General features: G+C 42.7%; 1 protein-coding gene and 1 non-coding gene across 3 annotated transcripts; both read right to left on the reverse strand.

Moving 5' to 3' along the window:
- Positions 1-101: 101 nt before the first annotated feature.
- EZH1 (enhancer of zeste 1 polycomb repressive complex 2 subunit) lies at positions 102-26,674 on the reverse strand. Of its 2 annotated transcripts, none has more exons than XM_031468727.2 (21): positions 26,614-26,674; positions 20,661-20,751; positions 19,966-20,093; positions 19,712-19,840; positions 18,235-18,354; positions 16,757-16,877; positions 14,986-15,162; positions 13,746-13,848; positions 13,124-13,287; positions 12,649-12,740; positions 9,704-9,884; positions 9,250-9,446; positions 7,704-7,795; positions 6,667-6,707; positions 6,103-6,228; positions 4,895-5,073; positions 4,296-4,391; positions 3,836-3,917; positions 3,270-3,350; positions 2,770-2,854; positions 102-2,486 (listed from the first exon to the last, which is right to left on the reverse strand). In XM_031468727.2, exons 3-21 carry the CDS (start codon positions 20,080-20,082, stop codon positions 2,426-2,428), a joined length of 2,244 nt encoding a protein of 747 aa, XP_031324587.1. In that variant the 5' UTR covers positions 20,083-20,093; positions 20,661-20,751; positions 26,614-26,674; the 3' UTR covers positions 102-2,425. The 2 variants fall into 2 exon arrangements, with proteins under 2 accessions (XP_031324587.1, XP_064351811.1); XM_064495741.1 differs by having other exon boundaries at positions 16,757-16,873; positions 18,231-18,354.
- Positions 24,062-24,170, reverse strand: LOC116158063 (U6 spliceosomal RNA). Its single transcript, XR_004142288.1, has one exon. It is a non-coding gene; the product is annotated as a U6 spliceosomal RNA (small nuclear RNA).
- Positions 26,675-27,762: the final 1,088 nt, after the last annotated feature.

Below are 27,762 nucleotides of genomic sequence, written 5' to 3' on the forward strand. Positions count from 1 at the left end.
TGCTAAAGCTTCAGCCCAAGCTGCCCCTGTACCACCATCCCTGAATCTTCCCAGGGATCCACCCCTGGACCCCAAAGAATGCAGTGCACAACTTGCCAAAATGGATTCTACCACTTTATTCAGATAAGAGGTCACAAGCCACAGGACTTTAAAGTGCGTGAAATTCACTGGCAATAAAGCCGCACATATACCAGCCTCCCCCGGTTCCTACCACCTTGCTCCATCCATCATTACATGTCTGGGGGGGAGGGGTTGAGACCCGTCATTTAAAGGTGGGGGATAGCAGGGAAAAGGATGGGAATGCTGGCAGAACAGGAGTATTAGTGGTCTGACACTGGGGGGGAGGGGATCAACCACAGTGATTCTGCACACTGGTGGGGGGGGGGGCTCCTTTGAGTCTAGCCTCTCAAAGGCTGCATGTAATTTTTTCCCCCACCTATTCCTTATAGCCAGCCTCTGGCATTTCATACAGCCCTAACTCTCCTTCACTTGTCTATAGTTTTTCCCTATAATTTATGAGTAATTCAGAGCCCACAGTTCAGCTAGAAGGTGTCCCCAGTACACAATGCATACAAACCACGGCAGATGCAGATTTCAGAATCATGGTGGGGGCTGGCCCAATCAGGTGGGAAGAGGCTTCTCGTCAGGAACTGGCTGGGCGTGTGCTCAGTGCTGAGTGCATGTGTGCTCACAAGTGTGGTAAGTGAAAGAGTGTGTGTGTGTGTGTGTGTGTGTGCGTGCATGCGTGCATGTCCCACAAAAATCCCTATGTGACAGCTTGGCCAGAGGGAAGCCTACTCCTTGCTTTATGGGACAGCCAGTGGGGTTGTAGGAAGGGAGTGGTCAGCATAGACCGGGGAAGAGAGGCTCTGATTTCCCCGAGAGAAGGGAGAAGCCTGCTCCCTATTCTGACACTCCCTAGGCCAGTCTGCACCTGCCCACGTCTTTATATCCAGCGCAATGCTCCATATTCCCTGCCAGCTCAGCACCAGCCACAGGCACAGGGGCAGCTCTTAGAGCTGGCGTCACTCTCATTAGGTTCTCCTGTTTCGAGGCAGCCTCCCCTGCCTCCCCCAGGACATGAGACAGAACTAGAGAAGAATCTTCCACCCTCTCTCCCTTCTCCCTCAGGAACGTGATTTAGGCAGGGACCCCAGAGACCTTAGCTCAAACGCCACCCCAATCTACAGACCTTCTAAAGGAAATAAAGTGCTTTGCTCTGTGTGTATCCCAGAGAGAATGGCACCACAAACTGGCACAGGTGGTCGGCCTGCCTCAAGGACCCTCTGCCAGTCAGTGCTGCATGCATGATGCCATCTTAAACACGTGCAATCTGGGAGCCCCTCGCCCACCTCCAAACACATACTGTCCACTCACCCTTTCCAACAGCAGGTGCTACAGACAGGAAAGTAATCAACCAACAGCATTCCCCCTCTCTAGTCCAGGCCTGCGCCCCTCTACCCAGAAGAGAAGCCACAGTGGCCCTGTGAGCCTAGCCTCAAGGGGAATGAAAGGCCTGAAAACAACTGTGTGTGCAGGGGACCAGAGCATCACAGCCAGGCCACAAAAGCCCCTCAACTCCTTCAGCAGCAGCATGATGTGTGCCTGCAGTTGCTAAGCCAGAACTTCGGAAAGAGCTGACAGGGTACCAGCAGCTGCTCCTGGGAATCTGAAAATGTATCCATCCATCTCCAGGGTATACAGCTGGGCCCCAAGCTTAGCAGGTTATCTATTGTTGTCAGGCTGGTTCTCACTCTCTGTCCGTGGAAGAATGACTTAGTTTTCCTTCTCCCAGTGTTGCATATCTATACTTAGAACCCACACTCTTTCAGTGTGAAGCCTGTCAGGAGGAAAGAGGTAGTAAGGTGACCCATCTCCCCGCTGAACTCAGCCTGTGTTGCCTGCCAGGCTCGCCTTTAACCCCGACCACGCTAAGCTCCAGGTACCAAACTTCACTGAGCCTGTTCTCTCCAGGTATTAGGACCACAGAGACGCTGGCAACCCAACTACAGAAGGACCCTTAATTTGGAAAGCTAGAATCACAGGCTAATGCAATTCACCAGCCTGAATTGCCCGCTTGTCCAAGTTGATTCCTGAGGCCCACAGCCTGGGTAGCTGATAAGAAAATCAAGCATAAGTCATCTGCCCCCAGCCTGTGTTCTCTTCCTCCAAGGCCTGAGATGCAGTCTCCTGCTTGTGCAACTCTCTCTCCTGGGAGCCCAAGCCCTAGCTGCCTTTGTCTCCCCTCTCATGGAGATAGTTTTGTCCCCACTGGACACAGCTGAGGCCTCACTACAGAGGGAGCGGGTGGGTGGGTTTCTCGGTGTAGGAGACACATAGTGCAGGAAACTCGAGCAGCGGTGGTGTGTGCATGAAAGCAGAGACAGTGCCGCTACCATAAGCGCTGGTGTGGGGCCCGGGAGGGCTAAAGGACATCAGTCTCCCTCTCGATCCCCACGTACTTGAGGGCATCAGCTTGGCTGTACCTGTCCCAGAGCAGGAGGAGGAACCAGGTTACTATCAAGGCTTTGTGATTAAAAAGATGGAGTCCCCTCCCGTTTCACTTCCCCCTCCCACTCCCTAACAGCGGTTTATGATGCCCCTACTTCCGAGGCAAGGCACCAGAGAACAGAACAAAGAAAAAGCCCTGACCACCGTGAGATCATCTCTGTCACCCACATCACTCCCCTTAAGCCCCCAAATCAATTCCAACAGCCACCCCTACTACCTCTAGGGCCACCTCCCTAGGACCACTCCTGGCTGCCTCACCTGTAGTCAAAGAAGAGCTCTTCACCAGCCTGAATTGCCCTCTTGGCAAAGATCCCAATCCGATGATCTCCATTCACCATGACCACTGCAAATAGGATAAACCCAAGGCTAGATTCCTAGTCATCTCCAAGTCATCAATCAGTAAAGTCTGGGCTGATTTTCTCCAAATTCCCAGTGAAAACATAAATGAAGTGGAATTAGAAAGTAGTCACTGAAGGTAGCTGTCTCTATGCTTTTAGATCTGTTATTCTGGCTAGTAACATGGGGAAAGAATTATCTTTAAAAGACTCATGTTTGTGGGGAAATATTTATAAGTATTCAGTGGAAAAAGCAGATTATAAAACTGAACGAGAGAGAGTCAAAATGATACCAGGTATTCATCATGATTATCTTTGGACAAAAAAAAAATCAGCTATGAAAAAAAACTGAATCATGGATAGAAATCACAGTAAGTGGAGCAACCATCCTTCACCCCACCTCCCAGGTTGCTGGGAACTCACCTTTGGCATAACAGTTGGGGTTCACTGAATGGTTTGCAAACCGAATTTTGTTTCCTTTCCGGGTAGCATCCACTACAAAATCTGTATAAAGTAAACCAAGGAAGGCCGTGAACTCACCAAGCAACTCTACAGCTTCTTGATGTGAATTTAAAATCAATTAAACAGTAACAGAAAAAATACAATCCAGGAGGAATTCTGAAGCCCAACAAACCAACAGGAGCTGAGGAAGCCAGCAGCCCAGGAACACAGCCTCCTGTGGAAGCGCTCCCTTTGGGTCCCCCACCCCCAGTCTTGCTGGAATCACAGATCTCCTTTCCCCATCTGCTAGGCAGGGATACTTCTGAGGTATAAGTGCTCAGTGCTCTGACTGCAAACACAACCTGGAAATGAAGGTTCTCCCAAAGCAAGAAAACTGTGGCTAATGGTGTCTGTGAGTTAAGCCTCACCACTGTGCTCAGCTTCTGCTGGAAGACTCAGAGCTGATCTGAGCCTGCACTGTGGCCACGGGAATCTGGTAAGAAGACCTGCCCGAGACCACCCTGGGATGAGAGGAGGCGACTCCGTACCATTGTTGAGATTGAAGAGGAAGCTGGACATGTATTTGTCATAGACCTTCCCTCGTCGATCAGCCTCATCCTGAGAGATGAGCTGCAGAGACAGACAAGGAGCACATAAGCGATCGGCTGTCTGCTCAGGGCATGCTCCCCTGTCCCTTACTGAGTATCACGATGAGACTTGTAAGTGGGAGACCTTGGATTATTTCATCCCAAACCCCACCCAGGCTGACCAGCATTAAGGCTGACCAGAGTCCCCACCTGCCCCCCTTGCATAGCCTGAGTTGCCAAAAAGTTGAAGAGTGGTTTGTTTCAGGACTGCAAACAGTTCTGTGGGATCCCCTGAGAGGCCACATGAGAACCCAGCTGAGTTATTTAGAGATTAATTCACAGAAGTCTGGCCCACAGAAAATCAAGGTTTCTAAAGAGTATCTCCCCAGATAAGAGTGTGGGCCAAACCGATAGCACTCACCTCACCACAGTATTCAGAAATGAATTCGTTCTTCTGCACAGACTCCTTAATGAAGGTGCCCCATCCGGCCACATCTGAGGGGGCTAACAGCAGGTGCTGGGGAAGAGGGAGTCAAACCTCAGACTACAGGGTGTGTGTGAGCCGGGGGGATGTGTGCTGGACGTGCACGTGTGCTGCGGGGAGCAGGGTGGAAAGAACTAGCAACTGTTAAGAGGATCTGAAAACAGAAAAAGGCCTAAGCCATTGTGTTCTGGTGGGAGGAAAAACAAAAAAGGGAGGTGGTGGAAGATGTGACACCTCTTCCTCTAGACCTGGGGGCCTCCTGGACCAGCGTGGAACTGATGCTGTGTGTCGAGCGAAAACAGACAACATCAACGACATGTCCATCCTCTCTGCTCCTCTCTGGCCAGTTCATGGGGTCACTCTTCTAATCCCTCACTGGAATCAAAACATGATTAACTCGGGAGACGTGTGTCTGTTAGGATCTACTACCACTTTGATGTACAAACCCCCTAAGGAACCAGTAGAAAGAGGCCGGTTGGACACTTCAGTCTTTCCCACTCCACTATCTGGCCCGGAGTCCTGGGAAAAGCCCTCACCTTCTTGAGGCCACGCTGGATGCTGCAGTTCTTACAGGAAACCACCTTGCAGTCCCAGTGCTCTGAGGCCCCACAGGTGAGACACAGGTCAGGGTCACACTCTCGCACCGCCAGGTAGCATGGACACTGCTTGGTGTTGCACTGCGTCTTACAGCGACAGCCAGGAAAGCGATTCTGACCTGTGTGGGAGGACAGGGGTTAGGAAGAGAAGCAGGCTAAAGCTAGGGCTCAGGTTTGACTCCATGGACAGTGGGGAAGTCAATGCTATGGGTTCAAGGATATTTGGCAAAATAGGAGAAAAGCTCCCTTCTCAAAAATCATACTCAAGTGCTTTTCAGAGAAAATGGAGTGTCTCCCAATGTTCATACCCGAGAGTCAAAAAAGCAGGTTTGACTCTGGAGATGTGTTTCCTAGAGATTCCCTAACAATGCTCTCCCCCAGCTTTGTTGGTAGAATTTGGAAGGGAAGTGGATGGTGCCCCAGAGGAAAAGAAATCAATGCTTTTCACTGGTAAATCCTCCCTATCAAAACAAGAATCATTTTGAGAACAGAAGGCATCCGTTCTATGCCACCCTCCTCCACCCACTGTCCTCCCCAGCACAACACCCACCCCTCCTCTGTGGTTAAGATTGATATCTGCTATGGGTTAGGAGGTATTTCTAGCACAACTGCCTGGGTAACAAGTTCTGCAAGCTCTGGGGGCTGCCATCAAACTGCTCAGTCTTGAGCGGGGGTGGGGGAAGGGGGACAGGAAGTGAGGGAGAAGCACTCTGAGCCTCTGTTCCATCTTCTGCTGACATCCAGCTTGACCTGATACTAAAACTCCAGATATCAAACAAACAAAAAACCTCCAGATATGAGACTAAAATAGACATGCACAGAACTGCAACCTATACACGTTGTAAAACAACATCCTGAAAAGGGAGGCTGTGTTTGTGCCTTAAGGGAAAAGATTCCCATGTTTCTTAATGCTGCCCTGGAAGGTGAAGGTGGGAAAGCATCTGATTTCTGCATAATTGATGCTTTTAGAATCATATACCTAAGGATTTTCAAAAAATGTATTTTCTAGGTCTTAAGTATCTTATTTCCTGTGTAGAATACTTAAAACACAGCAAAGACAACATCAGAAGGCCCATAAGCAGCAAAGGGCATGGGACGGGGTGGGGGAAGGGCAATCTGGGGTGCTGAGGCAAACAGAGGACTCTTACAGTCTGGGTTGCACTGGCAGAACTTCTCACAGAAATTCTGAGTCATGATGCAGGGGCAGGTGCTGTCACAGGGGCGGTCTGGGTGGTCGCAGGGTTGGTAGTTGTACACTTGGGTGGAAGAGTTATCTAGGAGAGTAAAGAATAGACCAGGATGCTGCTGTGCCCACGCTCCCGAGCTGCCCTCCCTCGCACTCAGAGGAGGCTTGTTCTGACCATAACCTTGGACACACATTTAGCGTCTGAAGGGAGACGCAATCACAGGTGATGACAGTTAATAAGTTACAAAGGGGTGATTTGCTTTGGAAATGGCCAGATTATTTTAAACACTAAATGAAGAGTAGAACCCAGCAGGTGGCACATGACGAAAGTCAGAGACCACAAGGCCTGTAACTCTACCTCTTAAGAGGTCTTCCTGGGTGCAGTGAGAAGCTGAGCTGTTCCCAGCTCTGCAGGGGAACCTGCACGTGCGGAAGCTGTGCAGGGTCAACAAGCGCCGCCACAGCGGGAGCAGCAGGAGGGGTGGCCACAGGAGCCGCCTGAGCCGAGCACCCTGGTGGACCTTACCTTTCTTCAGCTGGATTTTCCTGCAGTGTGCAGCCCACAACCTGAAAGAGAGACAGCATGGCTCTGGGTTGTGGCCCTGGGGAACTCTGTAGATTTGGGTAAATGACAACATGACCTGCTCTAAGGGACTGTGGTCTGATGACTGGGGATCCTCCTCCCAAAGCCCTTCACAGGAGGCCTTCACACTGGTCCAGGGAAGCTGGAGTCCACCCTACCTGCAGCTGGCCTATGCCTCAAGATTAAGACACAAACAACACCCCCTCAGTAAACAAACGTATGTATTTGGGTGGAGGAATTAGGTTTATTTATGTATTTATTTTATTTTTAATGTGGGTACTGGGGATTAAACCTAGGACCTCGTGCATGCTAAGCACATACTCTACCACTGAGCTATACCCTCCCCTCCGAACATATGTAGAAGTACAAAAAACACATACAAAATGAAACCCAGCCCTCTATGTCTATTAAAGTTTCAAGATGGTAGGTGGGAAGGATTTTTAGGAATCTGCTCTGAGTGAAGGAATTGAAAGGGAGAAGCCACAGGGATTTCCTTCTATATCTAGAACTGGTGTCAGTTTCTGAGGGAACAAAGCCAGGCAGAGTGTCAGATTAAAAAAAAAACACCAAACCAACCTTCCAACCCTAAGCAAAGGCTAGCTAGAAGACAGTGTCATTATGCAACTTAGAAAAACAAGTGCCAAAAAAAAAAAAAAAGCCAAACTCTGGTCAGAGTTGAGAAGTGGGTATAGTGCTAACTAACGACCCAACAGACGAAATGGCCTCAGGGTGGAGCCATAAGGCAGCTCACGTCCTACCGGCCAGGAGCTTACAAATGGAAAACCGGTTATTTCATGGTCCACAGCATAAAGGGACAAGGGAAGGGCAGAGACCCACAGGCTGAGAAGGCTGAGAAGGCTGGCCCCCTGTTGGGCAGTGCTAATGGATGGGAAGGGGCTAGAGAGGGAGGCAGCAGGGAAGTACAAGGGGAGGTCGGGGCACAGGTGATGGTGGAAGAAAGCTCTCTGTCCAGCCCTTGCCTGTGCTTTCTCTTCTTCTTCTGCGAGGGGTTCATGAGCTCGTCTGTTGGCAGCTTCAGGATAAGTGATTCTTTGACTGCAAACTGGAAGACCTGGAAGAGAAGTCCAACAGGACCTGTCACTTCTTCTTGAGCTGAGTGGTCAGATACGTGAGCCTGTCAGGTGCTGGGCTTGGGAGGGTTCTGGAGAGTGTGAGGGCAGACAACTGGACAGAGTGGCCCTGGAACATGGGGTCACTGGCTCTAAAGTTGATTCTTAAGTGTGTATCACGATTCAAGAAGGAGAAATACTAGCACAGGTACAGCTTTCCTGGTCAGTAGCTTCCATCTACTGCTTTGCCTACCAAGCCCTGAGTAAGTCAATTCCAACCAGCTGTGTCTGCCTCTTCCTAGGAGCGGGAAAACTATGTAGCTTGTGTAACAGAGTCTAAGGCAGGACATGAGGTACCACCTGGCTGAGCACTAGCTCCCTCTGTTGGCATAAAAGTGTCAGAGCCTTGACTATTTCAGCAGGACAACGTTTTTGAAAAGTTGGTTCCTTTTCAACATGCTGCTTCCCTTAGAGCATTTGTTTTTTAGCTTGTTCTTTTCCATTTTGGTTAAAGGCCTTCTTGAGATTCCATGAAAACTATAAATCTTCTCAGAAAACACACACATTGTTCTACACACAGTCCTGCAGATTTTGAGGTCAAGAACCTGTGCCTCAGGGAAACAGGTATGAGCTCCAAAATGAAAGCAAAGGGCACTTCAGCTCATGGTTCTATTGCTTGTTCTAAGCAGAAGCACAAAGGAGAGATCACCGAGACTCTTCCAGAAGGTAGGGAGCTAAGTGAGCAGGGCTTAAGCTTGGTGTTCCTTCCTTTTTGGACAAACTGGCCCTAACACCCGACTCCCTGTGCCCGCACTTCAGTCTGTCTTCTCACTGCAGGCTTTTCCTGCCTTCAGAGCATCAGTAGCTGCTATCAAATTGTGATGTTAGTGACGATGTGAGTGAGAAAGGCAAGGTCTAGGTCCAGCTATTGGGGGGTAGTAGTTAGAAAATGTAGCAACAGAACATTTGGAGAATAAAGCAAATGAGGAGACCAATGTGGGGTGCGGAACTGCAGCTACAGAAGCAGGAGCAGGAGTGCGAGGTAAGAAGATTCCTCAGAGAGACCTGGAGTCTCTTCTAGGAAAGGAGTCCACGTTTAGAAAGAGACACAGGACACACACACACACACACACACACACACACACACACACACACACAAGCACACACCACACAAGCTAAAAGCGGATAGAAACATCCTGAAGAGTTAGACAGTGGCTGGAGACAGAAATAGGAATTCAGCAAGGAGAGCAGGTCCCCGAGCACTGCCAGGCCCAGCACTGGCAGGAGGTCCCATGTCTGGGGAGCCCACTTCCTGGCCCAGAAGCACAGGGTCCTGCGGGACTGAGCCTATGACAGCTTCAATCCAGACAGGCAGCCTTACAAGACAGCAAAAGGGCTGAGAGAGCAGTGGGTGACGGGAGGGCCCAGGCTTGCTCCTGCTCCCTTCAGACAGTACCTGCTTGCACGTCTTAGTTCCCAGAAGCCTGGCTATTGAACAGAAGTTGTTGAAGTAGGTGCCATGAAAGACTCGAAAAAGAGATTCTTCAGCCCCAGTCCACTCCACAGGCTCCAAGGGTGCTTCCACTACACATAGTTGAGGTGGGGCCGGACTGGCCTTCTGTTTTGTGGGGGTCTGACAGCGTGAGTTAGCCTCTAAGAGAGGAAGAAACAAGAGAAACAGAAGATGGAGTGAGGCTGTCATCGGCAGTTTGCTGCAAACTCAGTTCTTCATTCTACTTTAAAAGGCAGAATAGTTAGGAACAAAAATATTCCCTGTCTCTTCTGCTTATAGGCAGAACCTGCAGAAAGAATGAACAATTTAAAAAATGTAATAATGCTAAGTGTTAGGGAGTGATCTTGGGTTGACCAGAGTCCTGTTGGAACAGAAAGATCATTTTCTGTTCTCTTACCTGAAGAACTAGAGGCCCAATCATTGCCAGTGTCCCTGTCACTGTCCCCTTCTTTAGTCTCAGCCACAGCAGAGGCTGAAGTGTTGGAGCAGGAAGCACTGACCACGTGGTGCCTTCGCCGGCGACGACCTGAGCACTTGGAGCGGGGGTTGTGGAGCATGGCGTACTCCTTTGCTCCTTCCTGCAGGGAACGTGCTACAGTTAGGAAATAGGAACAAGCCCGGAGCCACCACACTGACCCTATCATCACAAACCATCTTCAACATCTGTGCTTACCAGACACTTTTTCTTCTTTTTTTTTCTCTGTACCATATAGGTATGACCACATAACAGCTTCTCAAAAAACATTCTAAAACTTACAAACTTATACCTCATCACAGAAGAGCTGTCTTATAAAATAACCTTTGTAAAGATACAACTGATGCATCTATGCATCTTCAACTTTCCAGTGAGCTGTATCTTAAATTCATTTGCATGCTAGCTGTCTAGAATGTTAAGAACACATTCTCCTGTGGATACGGAAGTGAGGTTCAGAGAAGGGAAGGGACCTGTTGAAAGTATGCAGCCAAGTATTCCAGAATGAGTACAAGAATCGGGGCTCCTTATCCCCAGGTCTCACTGTTCTTTCCATTCTACTGCACTGTCTCTGTTACAATAATAAAATGTATAATCTGTAAACCTATATAATATTACTATTTTATTTTGGAACTTCCCTCCAAATCAGTATATTAAACTTGGAAGAATACCGTTTCATTACTTTATAGCTATGTCTTTTTCCTTTTTTTTAATTTTATTTTTTTATTGAAGTATAGTTGATTTATAATGTTAGCCTTTTTAAAAAAATAAAGACCAAATAATTATCATTCAGCTTGATCATCTATCTGCTCACCAGACTTGGTTCCCAAAGATTTCTGTTTCTGAAAACTAAATCTACAAGTAAAGGATAAAGGTTTACCATTACTAAGGATATTCAGAGTAATGTACTGTAGGCCCTAAAAGAAATTTCAAAAGAGAAACTCTGAAATTAATTGAATCTGATATTATGTGAAAATGCCACAATGTGACATACACAGTATCACTTATAATGTATTCTTATCCAAAAGGTTTAACACAAATATAATTATGACTAACATAAATATAATTAATTCCCAGAGTTAATTCTAGCTTATGGGAAATGGAGGATAGAGGAACAAGTTAAATGACACCAGAAGAAAACAACAGATAAACCCAGAATATGGGACATTCTAAAAGACAACCAGCCTGGACTTTTCAAAAAGAAAAAAAAAGTGGTGTGAGTATTTGTGATTAAAAGAGACTGAAAGGACAATATCATGAAATATGGTACATGACTGAATGATCCCGGTTTGGAAAAAAAATTATTCTTGGTGCAGTTGAAAAAAATTTAAATATGGAATGGATAGATGTTATGAAATTCTTGTTAATTTTCACAGGTGTAATTATATGGTTATATAAGAGAACGTCTTTATTTTTAGATTCATGCTGAAATATTTAGCAAACAAGTATCACAATGTTTGTAACTTATTTTCAAATGGTTCATCAAAAGATAAACATACACAAATACAAGGATAAAGCAAATATGGAAAAAAATGTTATTAAATCCAGGAAGAAGGCATCTTTCAACCTCTTTGTATGACTGAAAATGTTCTTAATAAAAAGTTGGGCGGGGGGTTGAAATAGTCCGGCATTATATTTGAATATCTACTGATTTTTTTACCAAAAAGCAGTAGAAGGAAAACTATGCATATGCATTTCTGTCAGTACACACACACACACACACACACACACACACACACACACACACACATTTTGGGCATTGGGAGCATCTCTAACATGTACAGGGTTCCAGGATAACTACCGTGAGAAGGACAATGACCTTTTGAGTTACAGAAATGCTGGCATGTTGATGTAACATGGTGACATTTTAAAAGGCATGGAATGCATTAAAAAGCATAGACGTGGAGTTAGATGAGAGCTTGAATTTCATCACTGCCACACCACTGACATGGTAACAAACTTTAGGCAAAATATGTAACTTTGGTAACCTATAGTTACTCCACCTCAGGATGTTGTTGTAAGCATGAAAATAAGATAATATGTTAAGGTTCAGCACAGCACTTGGTATATAGGAAGGAGTCAATACATATGACGAAAAAACCAGATAAAGTCTATTTACTCTTATGCTATTACCATATGGCACACTTTCCAGATTTTTACCCAATGGCACTCTCTACCATCTTTCCTTCTATTATCCAGTAAAGACAGTCCCAAAAGGCACTTGGTTGTATAACCTCATTGTAATAGGTTAGCAGAAATTTTATCAAGGTGTTTATTCTTTACCTAAGCTCACCCTACTGTGTAGAAAGCAAAACTGTGTCTTTGGCAAGTCAGCTTGAACCTATTCCCTGCTGGCTCTCAGTGTACTGTCTCCCCACATGAATGCAAGAGAATTTATGCTACTGCATAAGGTCTGCCTATCAGGGAAGGGTCCATCTGTTGATTACCAGACAATAAGACATCAGTACCTTCAGGTGTTTTTCCTCCTAGATTTATATGCATTTAAAGAAAACAGTCCCTCTCACACTCTCTCTCTCTCTCTCGCTCTCTCTCTCTCACACACACACACACCCCTCCAATTCAAACAATACAGTTTCAGACTCTGAAATCTGAATGGATGACATTTAGAGCAGGAAAGCCTTCAATGCTCTTCAAACCTCACTCCATAAGACTAACTTCACAGTCCTGCTGCTGCAGTATCTGGGAGCTCCTCAAGAGCAGAAGTCATGTCTTTTCCGTACTGTATGACCCCCCAGGGTGCTATGTGCTGGCTCATTTGGTTTGTGTTCCCAGACACAGAAAGCCCAAGGACCACTTCTTGTTCAGTTTTCAACAAAGTTTATCAACGGCAGAACAGCTTAAAAACATACCAGCAAAAGGAAGCAGTCCGTACCACATGGTTCTGGCTCAATCTTGATTTCTTTGTTCTTGCGTTTATACACATTAGGGGTGGCATGAAAAGCTGAAAAACATATAACTGTCCTGTTTTCAAGAATTCATGCACTTGACAGGATGGGGAGGAACAATACTGAATTAGGAGCTATTGTAAGAGAATTAAGATATAAACATCTATCATCATGGTGACAAAATTTAATCATTTCTGACATCAACACAATTCTTCCAAAGCTAGTGGGTTCTCAGGGACAATTATGCTGCTGGTTATTCTGTTCTGACCATGCAAAGCACATTGTACTATTACTGAACAAGAGGAAATAGAACTGGCCCTTTTGTAAAACCATCATCAGATCAGAAGCTGGGAACTCTACATAACAAACTAAAATAAAGAGAAGGAAGTGGTGTTAGGGGATGGAAAACAGGAGGGCATTTCAGAGTAGACCCACTCACGGTGAAGGAAGCAGTCGTATTTAAAGCAGCGCCGGCAGAACAGTGTGTGGAAGGAGTGCAGAGACTGCTCCCGCTGCACAGACTTGGCATTGGGGCCATCGATGTTGGGTGTACACTGAGGGGGAAGTGCATTGGGGTCTGACATCTCTGTTAGTTCTCGATACCTAGTTAAGAAAAGAGAGATAACAGTTCCTTCCAAGGGAACGTCTCCACTGAGAAAATGCAGATTGAGTCCTGACAGTCATCCAGACACAGTCCAAGGAGGGATGTCGTTTTTTATGAGTCCTGCTGATTTTGGAATGGTGTACAACCAAGTGGGTACACCACTGTACTTATGCTGGGCGTGCGTCTGAAAGTAAGGGGAGGGAAAGATTTGATAAATATGGTGCTGGAGTAACTCTCCAGAAAAATGGCAAAATTTTTAAACTTCTCTGCCCAGACTTACTCAAAAGCCAGCAAATGATGATCCTTACTATGGGCATGGGCATTTAGAGGTAATCAGAAGTGTGGGCAAATCACAATGCACTTACCATAAGCAAGATTATTTATTACCCCCAAACAACCTTGTATAGAAGTCCTGCCCAAGTGCTCTACATGGCCTGAGGGGGACAGCTTTCCCTACCTCTCCTTCATGTCATCTGGGACACCGTTCTCAGGGAACATTGAGGCAATCGCGCTGAAGATCATGTCATTTGGGAACTGCTTCTTGGAACTCTTTTTGCTGCCTGAATTGGAAATGACAAAAAGCTCCTGAGAGCCATAATCAGAGTGTGCAAACAAAGTTATTTGATCATTTTTCCTTTTGTCACAGAATTTTGATTAGAGCTGCTTTGTTAACTTAACCATTGACAGTTTAGGAATACATGAAGGTCAGTGCTACCTGGACTTAAATAGGCTACCACTAAATAAGGAAATCAGAATCATCTACATGTTAACAACAAAATCCACAGTCCAAGACAGAATCTGGAGGTGAAAACAGACGTTTTCATGGAGAGACGTGACTACATAAGAACCCTATCATAATGTTGATGCTGAAGAACAAGACTGATACCGTAACTCAATTATAACAAGAGAGACACTATGTCTCTGGACATATAATTAAATAACACAGAGTAAAATTAAACACGAAATTAGTTAAATAATTAAATATTTAACAACGTGGGAAAATGCTCACGATGTAAGATTAAATAAAAAGGGATATAAAATTATATATGTGTATACACACATATGTGGCATGATACCAAGTTCACATAACGTATATATATGTGGATTTACACATGCACTTTTCTAAAAATTGAGATACAATTGATATATAACACTGTATCCATTTTAGGTGTACATATATTTATAATCCATACATTTTTAAGTCCAGAAGAAAATATTAATGCTGGTTATTTCTAGGTAGCAGGATAATAGGGTAATTTTATTTTCTTCTTTATAACTACATGTTTTCCAAACACACTGTTTTTATAATTAGAAATGAAGAATGATTATTCTCTAAGTTCTCTGACTTTCCTCTTCAGCTAGGTCACAACTATCTTAAACCATTAGTCAATGATCATGTTTTAAGAGGACCAATGAGAAGTACTAGCAGCCTTTAATAAATAAACCTCAGGGGAGGGCATAGCTCAAAGTGATAGAGCGCATGTTTAGTATGCACAAGATCCTGGGTTCAATCCCCAGTACTGCCTCTAAACAAGAAAGAAAGAAAGAAAGAAAGAAAGAAAGAAAGAAAGAAAGCAAGCAAGCAAGCAAGCCTAATTACCTCCCTCCCCTGCTCCCACAAAAAAGACCCCTCTGTTTTTGTCTTCTTCCCTCTCCCTGTCACTTTCAAGGTGGGATAAGGACGTCATGCTACTCACCTTCAATAGCATGTCGTTTTCTTTTTCTTGTTACTGGCAGATCTTCTTTGCTGTCATCTTGCTTTCCATCTGAGGTGTCGTTGTGCCCTTCCTCCTCCTCATCCGAGTATTGATTCAAAGCATCTACCAACTCCAGGAAAACGGCATCACTAATTAGGACAGATCCAGGGATCATCTCTGAAATATAAGAATTAGCTAGATGAGCAATGGTCATTTCAAACTATTAGTCCCCCTAGGAAGGTTTTCCCAAATTCACTCCTGAGGCTCAGATAGATAACGTATGTACATTTTTATATGGATAACCAGGGAATTACAATAATCTGACTGGATCTTACAACTGTTAACAGTTCAGCTGGCTAGAATAGGAAATCCAGGTATGGGCTTTAGTCTTACTGGGGTCCTCACTTCCTCAGTTATAGATCAGTTCGTAGTTATGATCCAAAATCTTGCAAAATGTGTGAACAATTAAAATAGGACAGAGAAAGAATGATAAAATGAAAAAGTATGTGGTTTGGGGGGCTGATGATAAATTTGAATCAAAAGACAACACTTTTTTCTAAAATCATACTATATGAGGTTATACTACAACTTAGGATACAGCCTCTGAACACTAGGGGGCGCTGTGTATAAATAATGCATTTCAACAGCATCACTACAACACTCAACTGCCTAAAGAGCAGGTGAGGCTACTGGTTTGCAAATTCACAGATTATCTCTTCCTATCTTCCCACTTTTTACACCCTGACAACCTTTTCTAAAGATACAACTAAATACAAATGACTTGCTTTTGAAATCATGTACAAGCCCCTGTGTCAGTGTCCTTTGAAGTAAAAGGCTTTTGCTTTAGTCTCCCAGGCCCTCCCTGAGTCACAAAAAGGCTGGCTCAAGAGTTAATGATTAGGAAATGTGAAGATGTGGAAACAAAAAATAGCTGTTGGGCACAATTGGTAACAATTTAGACCATAAATCTGCCACATTAGCAGAACCACCAAACTCCCAGTTCCCTGAAAGATATAGATAAAGGCCTGAGACACATTCCTGAGCTGTTTTTACAAGCAGACCCCAACCAGATGAAAACTGCTGACTGCAAGTACGTAGACCCTAGACTGGTTGAAACCAGAAGTCTGATAATGCTTGAAACTTCACCTTGATGCCAATCAATTCAAGAATTGGACACAAGCTGATCATGTACCCTATGGCCCCCTCCCTCACACTGCCTTTAAAAATCCCTTCCCTGAAAGCCAATGGAAGTTCGGCTCTTTTGAGCATGAGCTGCCTGTTCCCCTTGCTTGGTGCCCTACAATTAACACTGTACTTTCCTTAACCACAACCCAGTATTATTAGATTGGCTTTATTGCGTGTTGACCTGGTAATACTTTTAGAAAAGTCAGAATATAATAACCAACTTCTGGGAGATACAGGGGGTATCTGGATCTAAGAAGAGACGTTATGTTATTGTCAGTCTCAGAGAAAAGGAAAGAAAACAAAATGGCCTTGGGTGGATTTAAGAATAACGCCTAAGATCAAACTTACTTGTTTGCTGAACTTTCTCTCCAGCCACTGATTACTACATAATCCTTTATGTCCCAACTCCTTTTAAAATTTAACTGGCATGTTTTTAATATAAAAGTTTTACTCCCAGCCACGTGATGACACTGAAATATTCTTCAGTGTGTACATCATGAGGCAGCAGATAAAAGTAGATGATGGTTCACCAAAGAAGAGGCACCATTTGAACAAAATTTTCTCCTAAGAGGCCCAGTGCCACTACCTTCTTCGCCGTGGACTTTGCCATCGTAGTTATTGATCAGCTCTTCAATGAAAGTCTCATCTTCTTCTTTCACCTCATCTCCCATGTAGGGGATATTGCACAGAACTGTCTCATCTTCTACCTGAAATCAAACCAGATGTGATTCATGTCATGAATCCACTGTCCATCTCCTCTTTCCTTTTTAACAGAACCTTTGCTGAGCCTTGTTTGCTGCTTGAATCTCCTGAAAAAGCCTTTGGTTACAGCGTTGACTGCATTTTAAAGACTGGCCATTTTGTTTTGCCAACAAAACTTCAAATGGAAGGGAACAAATGCTACTCTTAGGGGGGAAAAAAAGTTGGTTTTACCACTTGAGAACATTAACTATCAAATGTTAAGCTGGATACTAACAATGATATTTCCACCAACACCTAGAATTTGAAAGCACATTTATTTTTCATAGTGATTTCACTTATTACCTCATTTTATCCTCTAAACATCATTGTGAAATAGGTACAAATATCACATAAGCAACAGTCTAAAAAGTCTTCAATTCTTATTCTTCTCATAAGTAGAGAGACAGACGAAAAAGAAGGCTTCCAAGACTGTTACCTATAATATAACTGGAATATTTAGAACAGAAACCGGCAACCATAAAATATTTGTATATTTTATTACACAGACTAAGACTAACCTCCCATAATAATAATAAAAAATTATGATTGTAATTCATGCCACTCACACTCAGTGGGAACCTAAAGTCAATTGCAGTATAAGCTATGTATATTTTCTAGCAATAAACAATACCAAAGGATTTTGTTGTTGTTGTTAATCAGAGAACACAGTCACTCTTAGATCTCCAACTATCAAGTAAAATTACTCTGAAGTTTTATTCTAAGAGATGATTTCCTTCTGTAAACTTATATCCTATTCCAGGCAGTAGAACTGTTATCTGTCACCAGGCATGATAAGCAATGGCAGTATTTAGAGAGGACTGATTATCAGAACCACAAATAATCCTAGCAGGAGTCAGCATAAAGCCCAGATGAAAGGATTGTAGATCCATCTGTGCCTCTGTTATCTCTGTTGCTTTCATAGCATCTTGCCTTTAGGGGATTAAGAAAGGATTGCTCCATCAGCAGAGAGTTGTCAACCTGCTTTAAGCCTGAAGTGTCTGATTTAGACTGCATTTAACTGCACATGATGTTATAAAATTGGGCCAAGGTAGTAAGGAAAAACTGGAGTCTTGCCCAGTTACCTTCATTCAAAATAGAACCAGCATCAATTCAGAAGTACACTTGAGAGAGCACAAAATCTAACAAGTTAGAACAACCTGCAACTTGTGTTTTTCAGAGTAAATAAATTACAAAAACACTGTGCGCTTCATGTTGAAACTTTGCTAAGTATATTCTGATAATCTTTACCCTAAGAGGAGTGCCAGCTTATCAACAAAAAAATCACATAGTTTAAACAATCACCATGGTGCTTTCAATACCTACCATGAAGTTCTGCTGGAGAGGAGACCAGGAATACATGATGGGAACCAATGCAACTGTGTTCAGAGACCTCATTAACATATGCTGGCTCGCAAATCCCGGGAAAATGCTCTCTATGGTGCACTGAAATATAAGCAATGACATAAAGAGGGAAAGGCAAGCCCACAACCCAGGAGAGAATTGGAGTTTCCTTCCAAAATGATCCCAGTCGCCTTCTAATTCTCACAAATTAATTAACTGAGGGTTTTGTAACAATCAGCTCCTAAAAGCACCACTTGACTGTAAACCTGTGGAAAGCAGGAACTGTCTCCTATTCACCTTTGTATCCTCTACAGAGTCCAGCACAGTGCCCCCACACCCAACTGATGTTTAGTTCAATCTAAAACTGTTGGTCTCCTTGGGCTGTACACAACAGCAAAGGGCCTCTGAAAGTCCTAGGAAAAGAGGAGGAAGACAAGGAAGTTTTCCTGAAGACCTAACTTTGAGACAGAGGACATGAACTTAGCTGCATAGGTGATGGGGACATTACAGAGGGAAGTAAAGTAGTATAGAAATTACAGTCATATTCCGCTTTAGGAAAGGAAACTGCTCTCAATACACTACCTGCTTTTTATATTTTTAAAATATTATCTCTATGAGAAACTAGAATGACTTTTAAGTTTACAATAAGGGATATCCTGTTGATCAATATACTCCTGTCCATCTTCCATGACATTCCTTTTCCAATTTCAAAGTAGTTGGGGTGCCAAACGACACATAAAAAGGTTGCTCTGAAGCTTGTACACAGAGCCCAGGAGACAGTAAATGACTTATTTGTCTATACTCATTAACTGAGGAGAACAATAGGTGAAAAGGTTATTCTTTCATTTTTAAATTTACAGATTTACCATCCTAGTTATTCAAAGTCGACTGTAATAGCTCTAACCATTATCCTTATTTTCTAATAAGTCACAAATACAGGAAAAAATCCTTTAGTCCAAGAAAGAGAGGAAGGTTGAGCTTAGATACTGGAAGTACCTTTTCAAAAAAAAAAAAAAAATCAAAAGTTTAATAAATAACATACATGAAAAACAAACATTTTTAAAAAATTACCTTATACCTAACAAAATAACTTATTTGGTGAAGATTTTGGCTGGATTTATCTTGGCACTGTTCATTTATATAAAATTTTTATACTGCATTTACTCTATTCTGATGAGATTTCATCCTTCTGGAATCATACAAGAGATGAAACCAATATGTAGCTACAATATTATGCCTTTCTGAAATGCTTCTATCCACTTCTGAGCTGAGTGAGCATTGTCTGCTATGAATATGTAAAATAACATGCTTTTGTGCAGTAACTGAAACACTCTAGACTCTAAATTCTCATCTCTGACGTGAGTGACAGTGAATTCTAGTAAAGGTTGACCCTCCAAAGCTGCCACGTCCTCACTTGCAGCATATGTATATAACACTTTACTTTTGATGATGGAAGTACCTTTTTGAGAAAAGGGTGCCCACTCACAGGCTTCATCAACTGAACAGGTTGGACACGAAGCTTCTTCCATTCTTCATTGAGGATCTGGGTTTTTTCTTGAACTTTTGCAAAATTTGCTACATATAGAGCCTAGCAGAGGCAAGGAAAAAATTGTTAGGATTTTAAGAGAAGAGTTTTAGAAAAAAAAACCCAACGCTTCAATATGGTATCAATACATTAACATACATAACCTTTCACTTGGGAAGTATGTTTACCTTTGCACCCATATTCGCCTGGAGCCGTTTAAGTTGTCGAAGGCGCATGTACTCAGATTTAACTTTTCTTTTCCAGTAAGTGATACATTTGGAAGTTGGGGGATTTGATATATCCATTTCGCTGTAATCTAAAAGAGACAGAGATGATAAATAGCATTTTACTGCCTGGAAATGAAGCATTCCTCAAACTCAGATAAATACGGTCAATTATACTTTCATTCCCATTACATCTACTCATAAAAACATAAGCTTAAAGAACCCAAATCTATGAGTTCAAAAGAACATTTCAATTAAGAAAAGATTTCATAAAAGCAGTTTCTCTGTCCTCCTGTGGTACCTTGTTTTTAATTCAGCTTTCAAGACTTTCTTTCACAGATATTTAGGAACTTGGATTACTTGGAATTTTGGAAGCCTACTTACTACCTTAGTTTAGAGAAATGTTTAGCAAGAATCAAGTTACCATCAAAGAGCTTCATGGAAAGATCCACCCACACTATAAAACTATACCTACCAAATTGCCTAAGTTCACCACACACCTAGCAATAAAGGTCAGATATAGTAACAGCATAATCTCATCTCCAAGTCAACAGCAAGACATACGGAAATATATAACATTGCAAATCTTTTTTTTTTTTCATGTTTGAATTAAGGTTCACAGTTTTAAAGAAGTACTTACTGTACCACACTCTACCTACCTTATAGAATGCAAGGCAAAGTGTAGGGTTTTATAAGTGTCTTCTCTTCTTCAGAGGAATGGCAAGACACAAAGGCAAAACAAATATTCAGCTTTTCAAAAGAAAACAGACAGTGCTTTTAAGTCAGTGGAGCATATTTAGACCCTGATACCCTCAGTAGTATTCCCCCCAAGAACTATGAAGACTTTGAGGTCTCTGCTACCACTATATCTGCATGTAAGTCAGGTCCTAATAATACTTGATGCCATTTGAGAAAGGCACTTTTATTTTATTAAATTCTATCCTTCCAGTCACACATACAAAAATATTCTCATAATTATCAAATGCACTTTTCTGCTTGTCTGAACCAACTTCTAGACTCAACCAGCAGGCCCATCAATTATTTTAGAGAAAGAACAAATATTAAGTACGGGTAAAAATTCAAAAAAATCTGTAAGGTTATGTTTTTCCTCTGTATCAACTACTCAGGTTTCCTGGAGAACTAATTCTATTCATTTCACCTAACATTCTAAATTTCTAAAAACATTACAAGGAGCCACGAAGAGTCAAAATTTGAAACAGAAACTAAAGTTTAGAAACATTTTAAAATTGCCTGTTTTACCCATAAGAAATGAAAGCACAGATAAGAAAACAGCAAAATTTAACCCACTGTCACACATATGCCACAATCAGGTAATGATTATAGTATCTCATGCAACTGGACTTTAAGAGGACTGTATCTGTTTCATTTGAAGAACCAAATGTATTGGTGTAATGCTATGTCAAAGGCATTTAAAGGTAGAGGATAAATAAAGGAAAGATAGAAGAGCTATCTTTGCTATTAACTCAATCAAGTGATTCAAGCTCTTAAAAACAGAATTCTCTATGCGTTAAATATTACGTCTCTAGGGGAAGGGAATCAAACACCACCACCATAATCTAAAAATTTGAATTCCAGAGTCCTAAGGTGCTGGTTATAAAAAAAAAATTAAGCAGACTTGAATTTCTTTCCAATAAATTACAGCATCTCTCTTCCTCCTACATCTTTTAAGTACTTCTCATTCCTCTCTAGAATGAAGGACAAAAGAGGGAGAGACTCTTTGTTTTGTTTTTTTTTTTTTGAATGAAAAAACGAAGAATATATTCTCCACTCACATGCAATATTAAGTAGTTGCTCATATAATTGCTGCCTTGAACAAGCTTAATAATAATCTGCTCCAGGAAATGAAAAAATGGTTCAAATCTAGGACAAAACTGCCTCCCTCAGAAACCTTATGTTATCCAATCAAGACTCAGATGACCCAAATGTTTTGGATTACAATTCAACGACACATCATAACCTCCTAAAAAACTGGTTTTGAACTGCAATCCCTCTCCCATTCCTTTAGGAAGTTTTCCTTTTTGAAATAGTAAGCTTAGGTCAGGTTGCTATGTCCATTTAAAACTAGAGATCAAGTAATGGAAAAGAAAAGAATCCATAGTTGCTAGGATATGTGTGCAGATTTCTTAGAGGAGATGGTCACAGAAAAACATCAATAATTTTATTTAAAAAGGAGTTATAACTGAAATGTGATCTCCTACAGGCTGTCAAAAGAGATGACAATAAACACACTGCAACAGTCTAATAATTAATGGCATTGTTTCTAATTTTATTCAAGTGCTTTATTTGGCCAAAATAGTACACACATACACACGAAAATGTCATTGACTTTTAAGCAATCATAATGTAAAATAAGCCACACTTCCTCTTTCTACAATTAAAGTGACATTTGAATCTCATGTGACCATGAGGCAATATTTATTTTGCTAGGCTTTTAAAATGGGTCTTCAGTGTCTCTAGAAGTTTATTTGGCAGTTAGCCAGTCCCCACAAAGAGTATCAGGAAAATGAGACATACTAGACTAGAATATAAAAATCTCAAACTAGGAAGTTCTTTCACCCACATAAAGGTGCCCCTTTGCAGAAACAGCTTGTCTTAGGGCCAAGTTCAATGTCTTTACTACTTTATCTTTTATAGCAAATAATTTTATTAACCAGCAGGCTGAGTAAGGCTTTGGAGGCAGATGGCACTGCAGATTTTTTAATTTTCCACCTTATTCTTTCCTTTTCAGTTCATGATACAGCTGAAACATGAACAGTAGGGGTGAACATCCTCTGCAAAAACTGTCTAGTAACACACAATTCTGGTGATCGCCAATTTCATCAACATTTCCATTAAAATCAACTTCGTGGCTAGATAAGTAGCCTTATAGATCCTTCAACTAGTATCTATTAAGCACATCTTTAACTTATGCACTCTCACTACTCCAAGTTATTTGTTATTAGGTTGAGCTTCTGGGCCCTATATACATAGAAACAATCTTACTAACAGGAAGCTGTGACCTTGAATTCTTATTTAAAATAAAATTACAGCATTAATATTTTCTAGTGTTGCTTTATTAAGAGAATCAGGTCATGTGCACAGGAGACAACAATGATTAAAATCAAAGCAGGGTTAGTTTTCATGAGACCCAAAGGAAAACACTGGCTCTTAGGATTTACAACGTTGATACAGAAGAATTAAAGGAATCTCCTAATGGGCTAGAGCTCTACCTTGGCTGGTTCTGCATTACACTAGCACAAAGTTTAATATTTATTGACTGCTCATTATCATTCAATAAAATAAGATTTTCAGTTAATCCATTTTGAATCAAAATATTAGGGCAAGTGTGTCAGAGGCCACAACACATCACAGGCATGAAATTACTCCCATTAAGAAATTCTTGACATTAAGATTTGGAGTGCTGAAGTCCTGGCTGATAGGCTAATGGACTAAAGAGGTCATGAAGAAGCCCAACACACAGTTTGGACAAATTAAAAACAAACAAAGCCAGGCACTTTCTGGTATAGAGGCATTTCCTAAACAGGTTTTTCTCTTTCAAACCCTCCCCCTCAATCCTAATCTAACTGGTATAATTCTCTTCATCTTTCTCTACATATTTTTTCTTAAAATTTTATTCATTGTTTTACGCTTTTAGATTCCACATACAAGAGAATACATACAATATTAGTCCTCTTCTGTCTGACTTATTTCACAAAGCATAATATCCTCCAGGTCCACCAATGTTGTTGCAAATGGCAAAATTTCATCTTTTTAATGGCCCAATAATATTCGTGTGTGTGTGTGTGTGTGTGTGTGTGTGTGTGTGTGTGTGTGTGTGTGTGTGTGTGTGTGTGTGTGTGTGTGTATCCCGTCTTTTTTTATCTATTCATCTGCTGATGGACATTTAGATTGTTTCTACATCTTGGCTATTGTAAATAATGCTGCTTTGAAAACACTGGAGTGCATTTATCTCTTTGAATTAATGTTTTCATTTTCTTCAGATAAATACTCAGGAGTGGAATTGCTGGATTGTATGGCAGGTATTTTTGTTTGTTTGTTTTTTAATATGGAATGCTTCATGAATTTGCATGTCATCCCTGTGCAGGGGACATGCTAATCTTCTTTATCGTTCCAATTTTAGTATATGTGCTGCCCAAGGAAGAAAGCACCGTATGGCAGTCTTACTGTTCAATTTTTTGAGGAATCTCCGTACTGTTTTCCACAAAGGCTGTACCAACTTACATTGTGACCAGCAGTGCATGAGGGTTCCCTTTTCTCCACATCCTCACCAACACTTTTATATTTCTTGTCTTTCTGACAATAGCCATTCTGACAGATGTGAGGTAATAATTCATTGCAGTTTTGATCTGCATTTCCCTGATAATTAGTGATGATGAGTATCTTTTCATGTACCTGTTGGTCTTCTGTATGTCTTCTTTGGAAAAATGCCTGTTCAGGTCCTCTGCCCTTTTCTCTGTAACTTAACTATCCTAAGTAGACATGTAATGTGTTTTTAGTGTTGCTGCCTCAAACCTTTGTTTGGGAAGTAGCTAGTCAACAAAGTAGAAACTTTTAAAACCTAATATAAGACAGGAAAAAGATATACTTAGTGAAATAAATTGTTATATGTTTCACGTAAGGCACAAATCAAGGGAAGAATTGTTACTCAGAGAACTAAGGAAGCTGGATTTCAGATTCCAAGAATTAAAGGGACAAAAACTATATTTTAAACAGATTTTTAAAGCCATGCTAATTCAAAGGCAAGTATAAGATAAACAAGTCCAAGTACATTTTCCCCCCTTTTCCCTTCTCACAAATGTCTTCTAGGGAACAAAATTTCATTTTTAATCCTAGGCTTCTTATTCTAGCGCTCTTTCAAAGAGAATTAAAGTAATATCATAATGAAAAAGTCATTTCCATCCCAGGGAGTTTTTCTTAATGGTATTTTACTAAAATATTTATTCTAAAATAGTTGCTTTACATTTGTATATAAAGATACATTTAACTAAAAAGTTATAAGCAGAATTTATTTCAAAAAGTCTAACCCCAGGAAGTTTTAAAGGTCTGTCTTAGCACCAAGGTCCATGATTGGCCTACAAGTTAGTGGCAGAACTAGGATCCAGATCTCCCAACTCCCAGTCCTAGAGATCTTCCTACTATTTATTTATTCCACAAATATGTGTTGAGCACCTACTGTGTGCCTGGCAGGTTTAGGTGTTTAGGGTACATCAGTGAAAAAAACATCTCTGCCCTGGGAGAATTAATTCACGCTGTCTGTGATACACTCAGCATACACATGACAATAATAGTATAACACTTTTACTGATGATCCTTTCCTCTATTATTAATGCATTAAAAAAAGTACTTTATCTCCCAATACTCCCAATACGCACTTTTCTCCTATGCAATTAAGTAACCTCTTTTATCAATGCCACGCCATCCCAGCCCTGGGGATTCCAAGGCTTAAAATAAACTCTCACAGAAACCTCTGGTAGAGTTAGCACCTTCTCAGGCCGGAAACTTTATTCAATGCCTGTTTTCTAAACTTTAAAGTACTGAGTGGGAGGTTCTTATCGTTAAAGGCATCATGGCAGCAAATGCGGAAGAAGAGACCCACACTTTCAACGCCGTCCTCGAACGCACCCAGTGTTCCGCCTACCTCGGCTCTCAGCCCTCCTCCCCACCCCTCTAGCTTTAGACTCGATACCTAGACTACTCCACTTACAATTCCATATTTCACCTATCAAAAGCCCATTCTCAGTATTTCCACCGGCGGCACCAACATCCTTCCACATCCCATCCACTCCCCGCCCCCAAAACCATTTCTCAGCAGTCACTTTTTACCGAAATAAGTTTGTCCCACATTTCGTAACAGGCATGTCCCACATACGCCACCTTGCCTTTGCTTCAAGGCGCGTTCCCTTATATCATTTGATCCCCAAGAGAATTCTGGGGTGGGTAGGGATTGGCGCGAGACCAAATTTGGAGAGAACTCGCCTCTCAGAGACCGAGGGGAGGCCAGCTGGGTGCCTTGCGCGCAAATCCGAAGGAGACACGCGGCACCGGCTCGACCCCAAGAATGCGCGCCCCTTTACATTTTGCGCTTTAGGAGCCTCACTCGCCTGATCCTAGTCCTGGCCCTGTTTTTATTGCCACCGCTTCTTCAACACCCTGCAAAGTCTTCGCAAGCTGACCCCGCGTGTATGGCCTTCCCCGTGTACTGCCCCAGATCCCCGGGAGTCCACCTCGCTAAGGGCCCCCACAGGTGCCACCGCCCACCCGTGCCCTCCCAGCGCTGGGGCTCCCGCCCACCCCGCCCTCCAACGGGATTCCCCGTCCCCGGACCCGCCCCCGCCGCTCCTCCTCCCCGACACACCGCCCTCCCCGCCGCAGACGCGGTCCGCGCCGGGGGCTCTCTCGCCCCATCGCCCCCTTTCCCTCAGCCCTCGGAATGGGGAGTGGGCGCCCCGTGACCCCTGGCCAGGCAGGTAGTGTGCCCCTCCGCTTCCTCCCAAGTCTCTGACCCCTTCGCCTCTCCTTCCCTCAGGCCCCGGGCGGCGAGGTGAGGAGGCCCGGCCCCACCGCCCTAGCCTGGCTTGTTTACTCACTCACCCTCCATCCCGAGCCGCAGGGACCCGCCGCTAAGACGCCTGCGCGCCGCCGCCCCGCCCCCGTGCCGCCGCCCCGCCCCGCGCCTCCTCCAGGCGCGTGCGCACTGCACCGCCCGCCCCCACGCTGGCCTGGCCGCCTGGGCTTCCTTCTTCCCATACCTGCCGGTTGGCTCCAGTACCCCTAATTCGAGAGTCCGACGTGGTGCAGTCAGACCCCGACAGTTTCCAAGGTGGCGCTGTCAGGAGACAGGAAGGGCTCTTGGAAACCTTTCAGAGACACTTACATTTTCTTGAGGACCTTATCCAGCGATTGCACCATCCTCACCCGCGAATGACAAGCCACTTCAGCATTTTAAACCAACCTGGAACCCCCTCATACAGATCCTTCACACTCACAAATACCCCCAAACACCCGTCTATGGGCTCTAAATTATTTTCTTGCTTTATTTACACCCACCTTCCCTAATTCTGTCAGTAATTTTCCCAGACTCAAATTAATTGCCTTGAATCAAAGTACCTCCTCACAAGATACCTGTAAGTTACAAAAGGAAAAAGACTAACTTTACAGGAGAGAGATCTAGCAGACATCACCTTAGTCAAGTTATCAAAGTTAACATCACTAGTGCTAAGAGATATTCTTAATAGGTACCTCTCAGTATAATGAAATGAGAAAGGCACAAAATCACTTCTGTAGCATTCTTGAAAAAATGCATAAGCTGAATTAAGTTATGAGGAAGCATCAGACAAATCCAAAATAAGGGGTAAACTACACAATAAATGACATTCAAAAATGTCAAGGTTATAAAAGACAAAGTGTAAGGAACTGTCCCAGATTGGAGGAGACTGAGGAGACATGACAACTAAATGTAATGTGTGATCCGGGATTGGATCCTGATCCGGGATTGGATCCTGGTCCAGGAAAAGGTCACCAGTGGGATAATTGATGAAATTAGAATAAGGTCGGCAGATTAATTAATAGTATTTTGTCAACTTCATTCCTGGTTTGGGTACTTGCACTCCCTCAAACATTTGAGAAAGTTGGCTGAAGGGTATATAGGAACTCTACCATTTGCAACTCTTTTGTAAATCTGAAATTATTTCAGAATATAAAGTTAAAAATTAAAATTAAAACCCAAAATAATATTACCTT

This window comes from Camelus dromedarius, chromosome 16 (assembly GCF_036321535.1).
Source record: "Camelus dromedarius isolate mCamDro1 chromosome 16, mCamDro1.pat, whole genome shotgun sequence".
Classification (NCBI taxonomy): Eukaryota; Metazoa; Chordata; class Mammalia; order Artiodactyla; family Camelidae; genus Camelus; species Camelus dromedarius.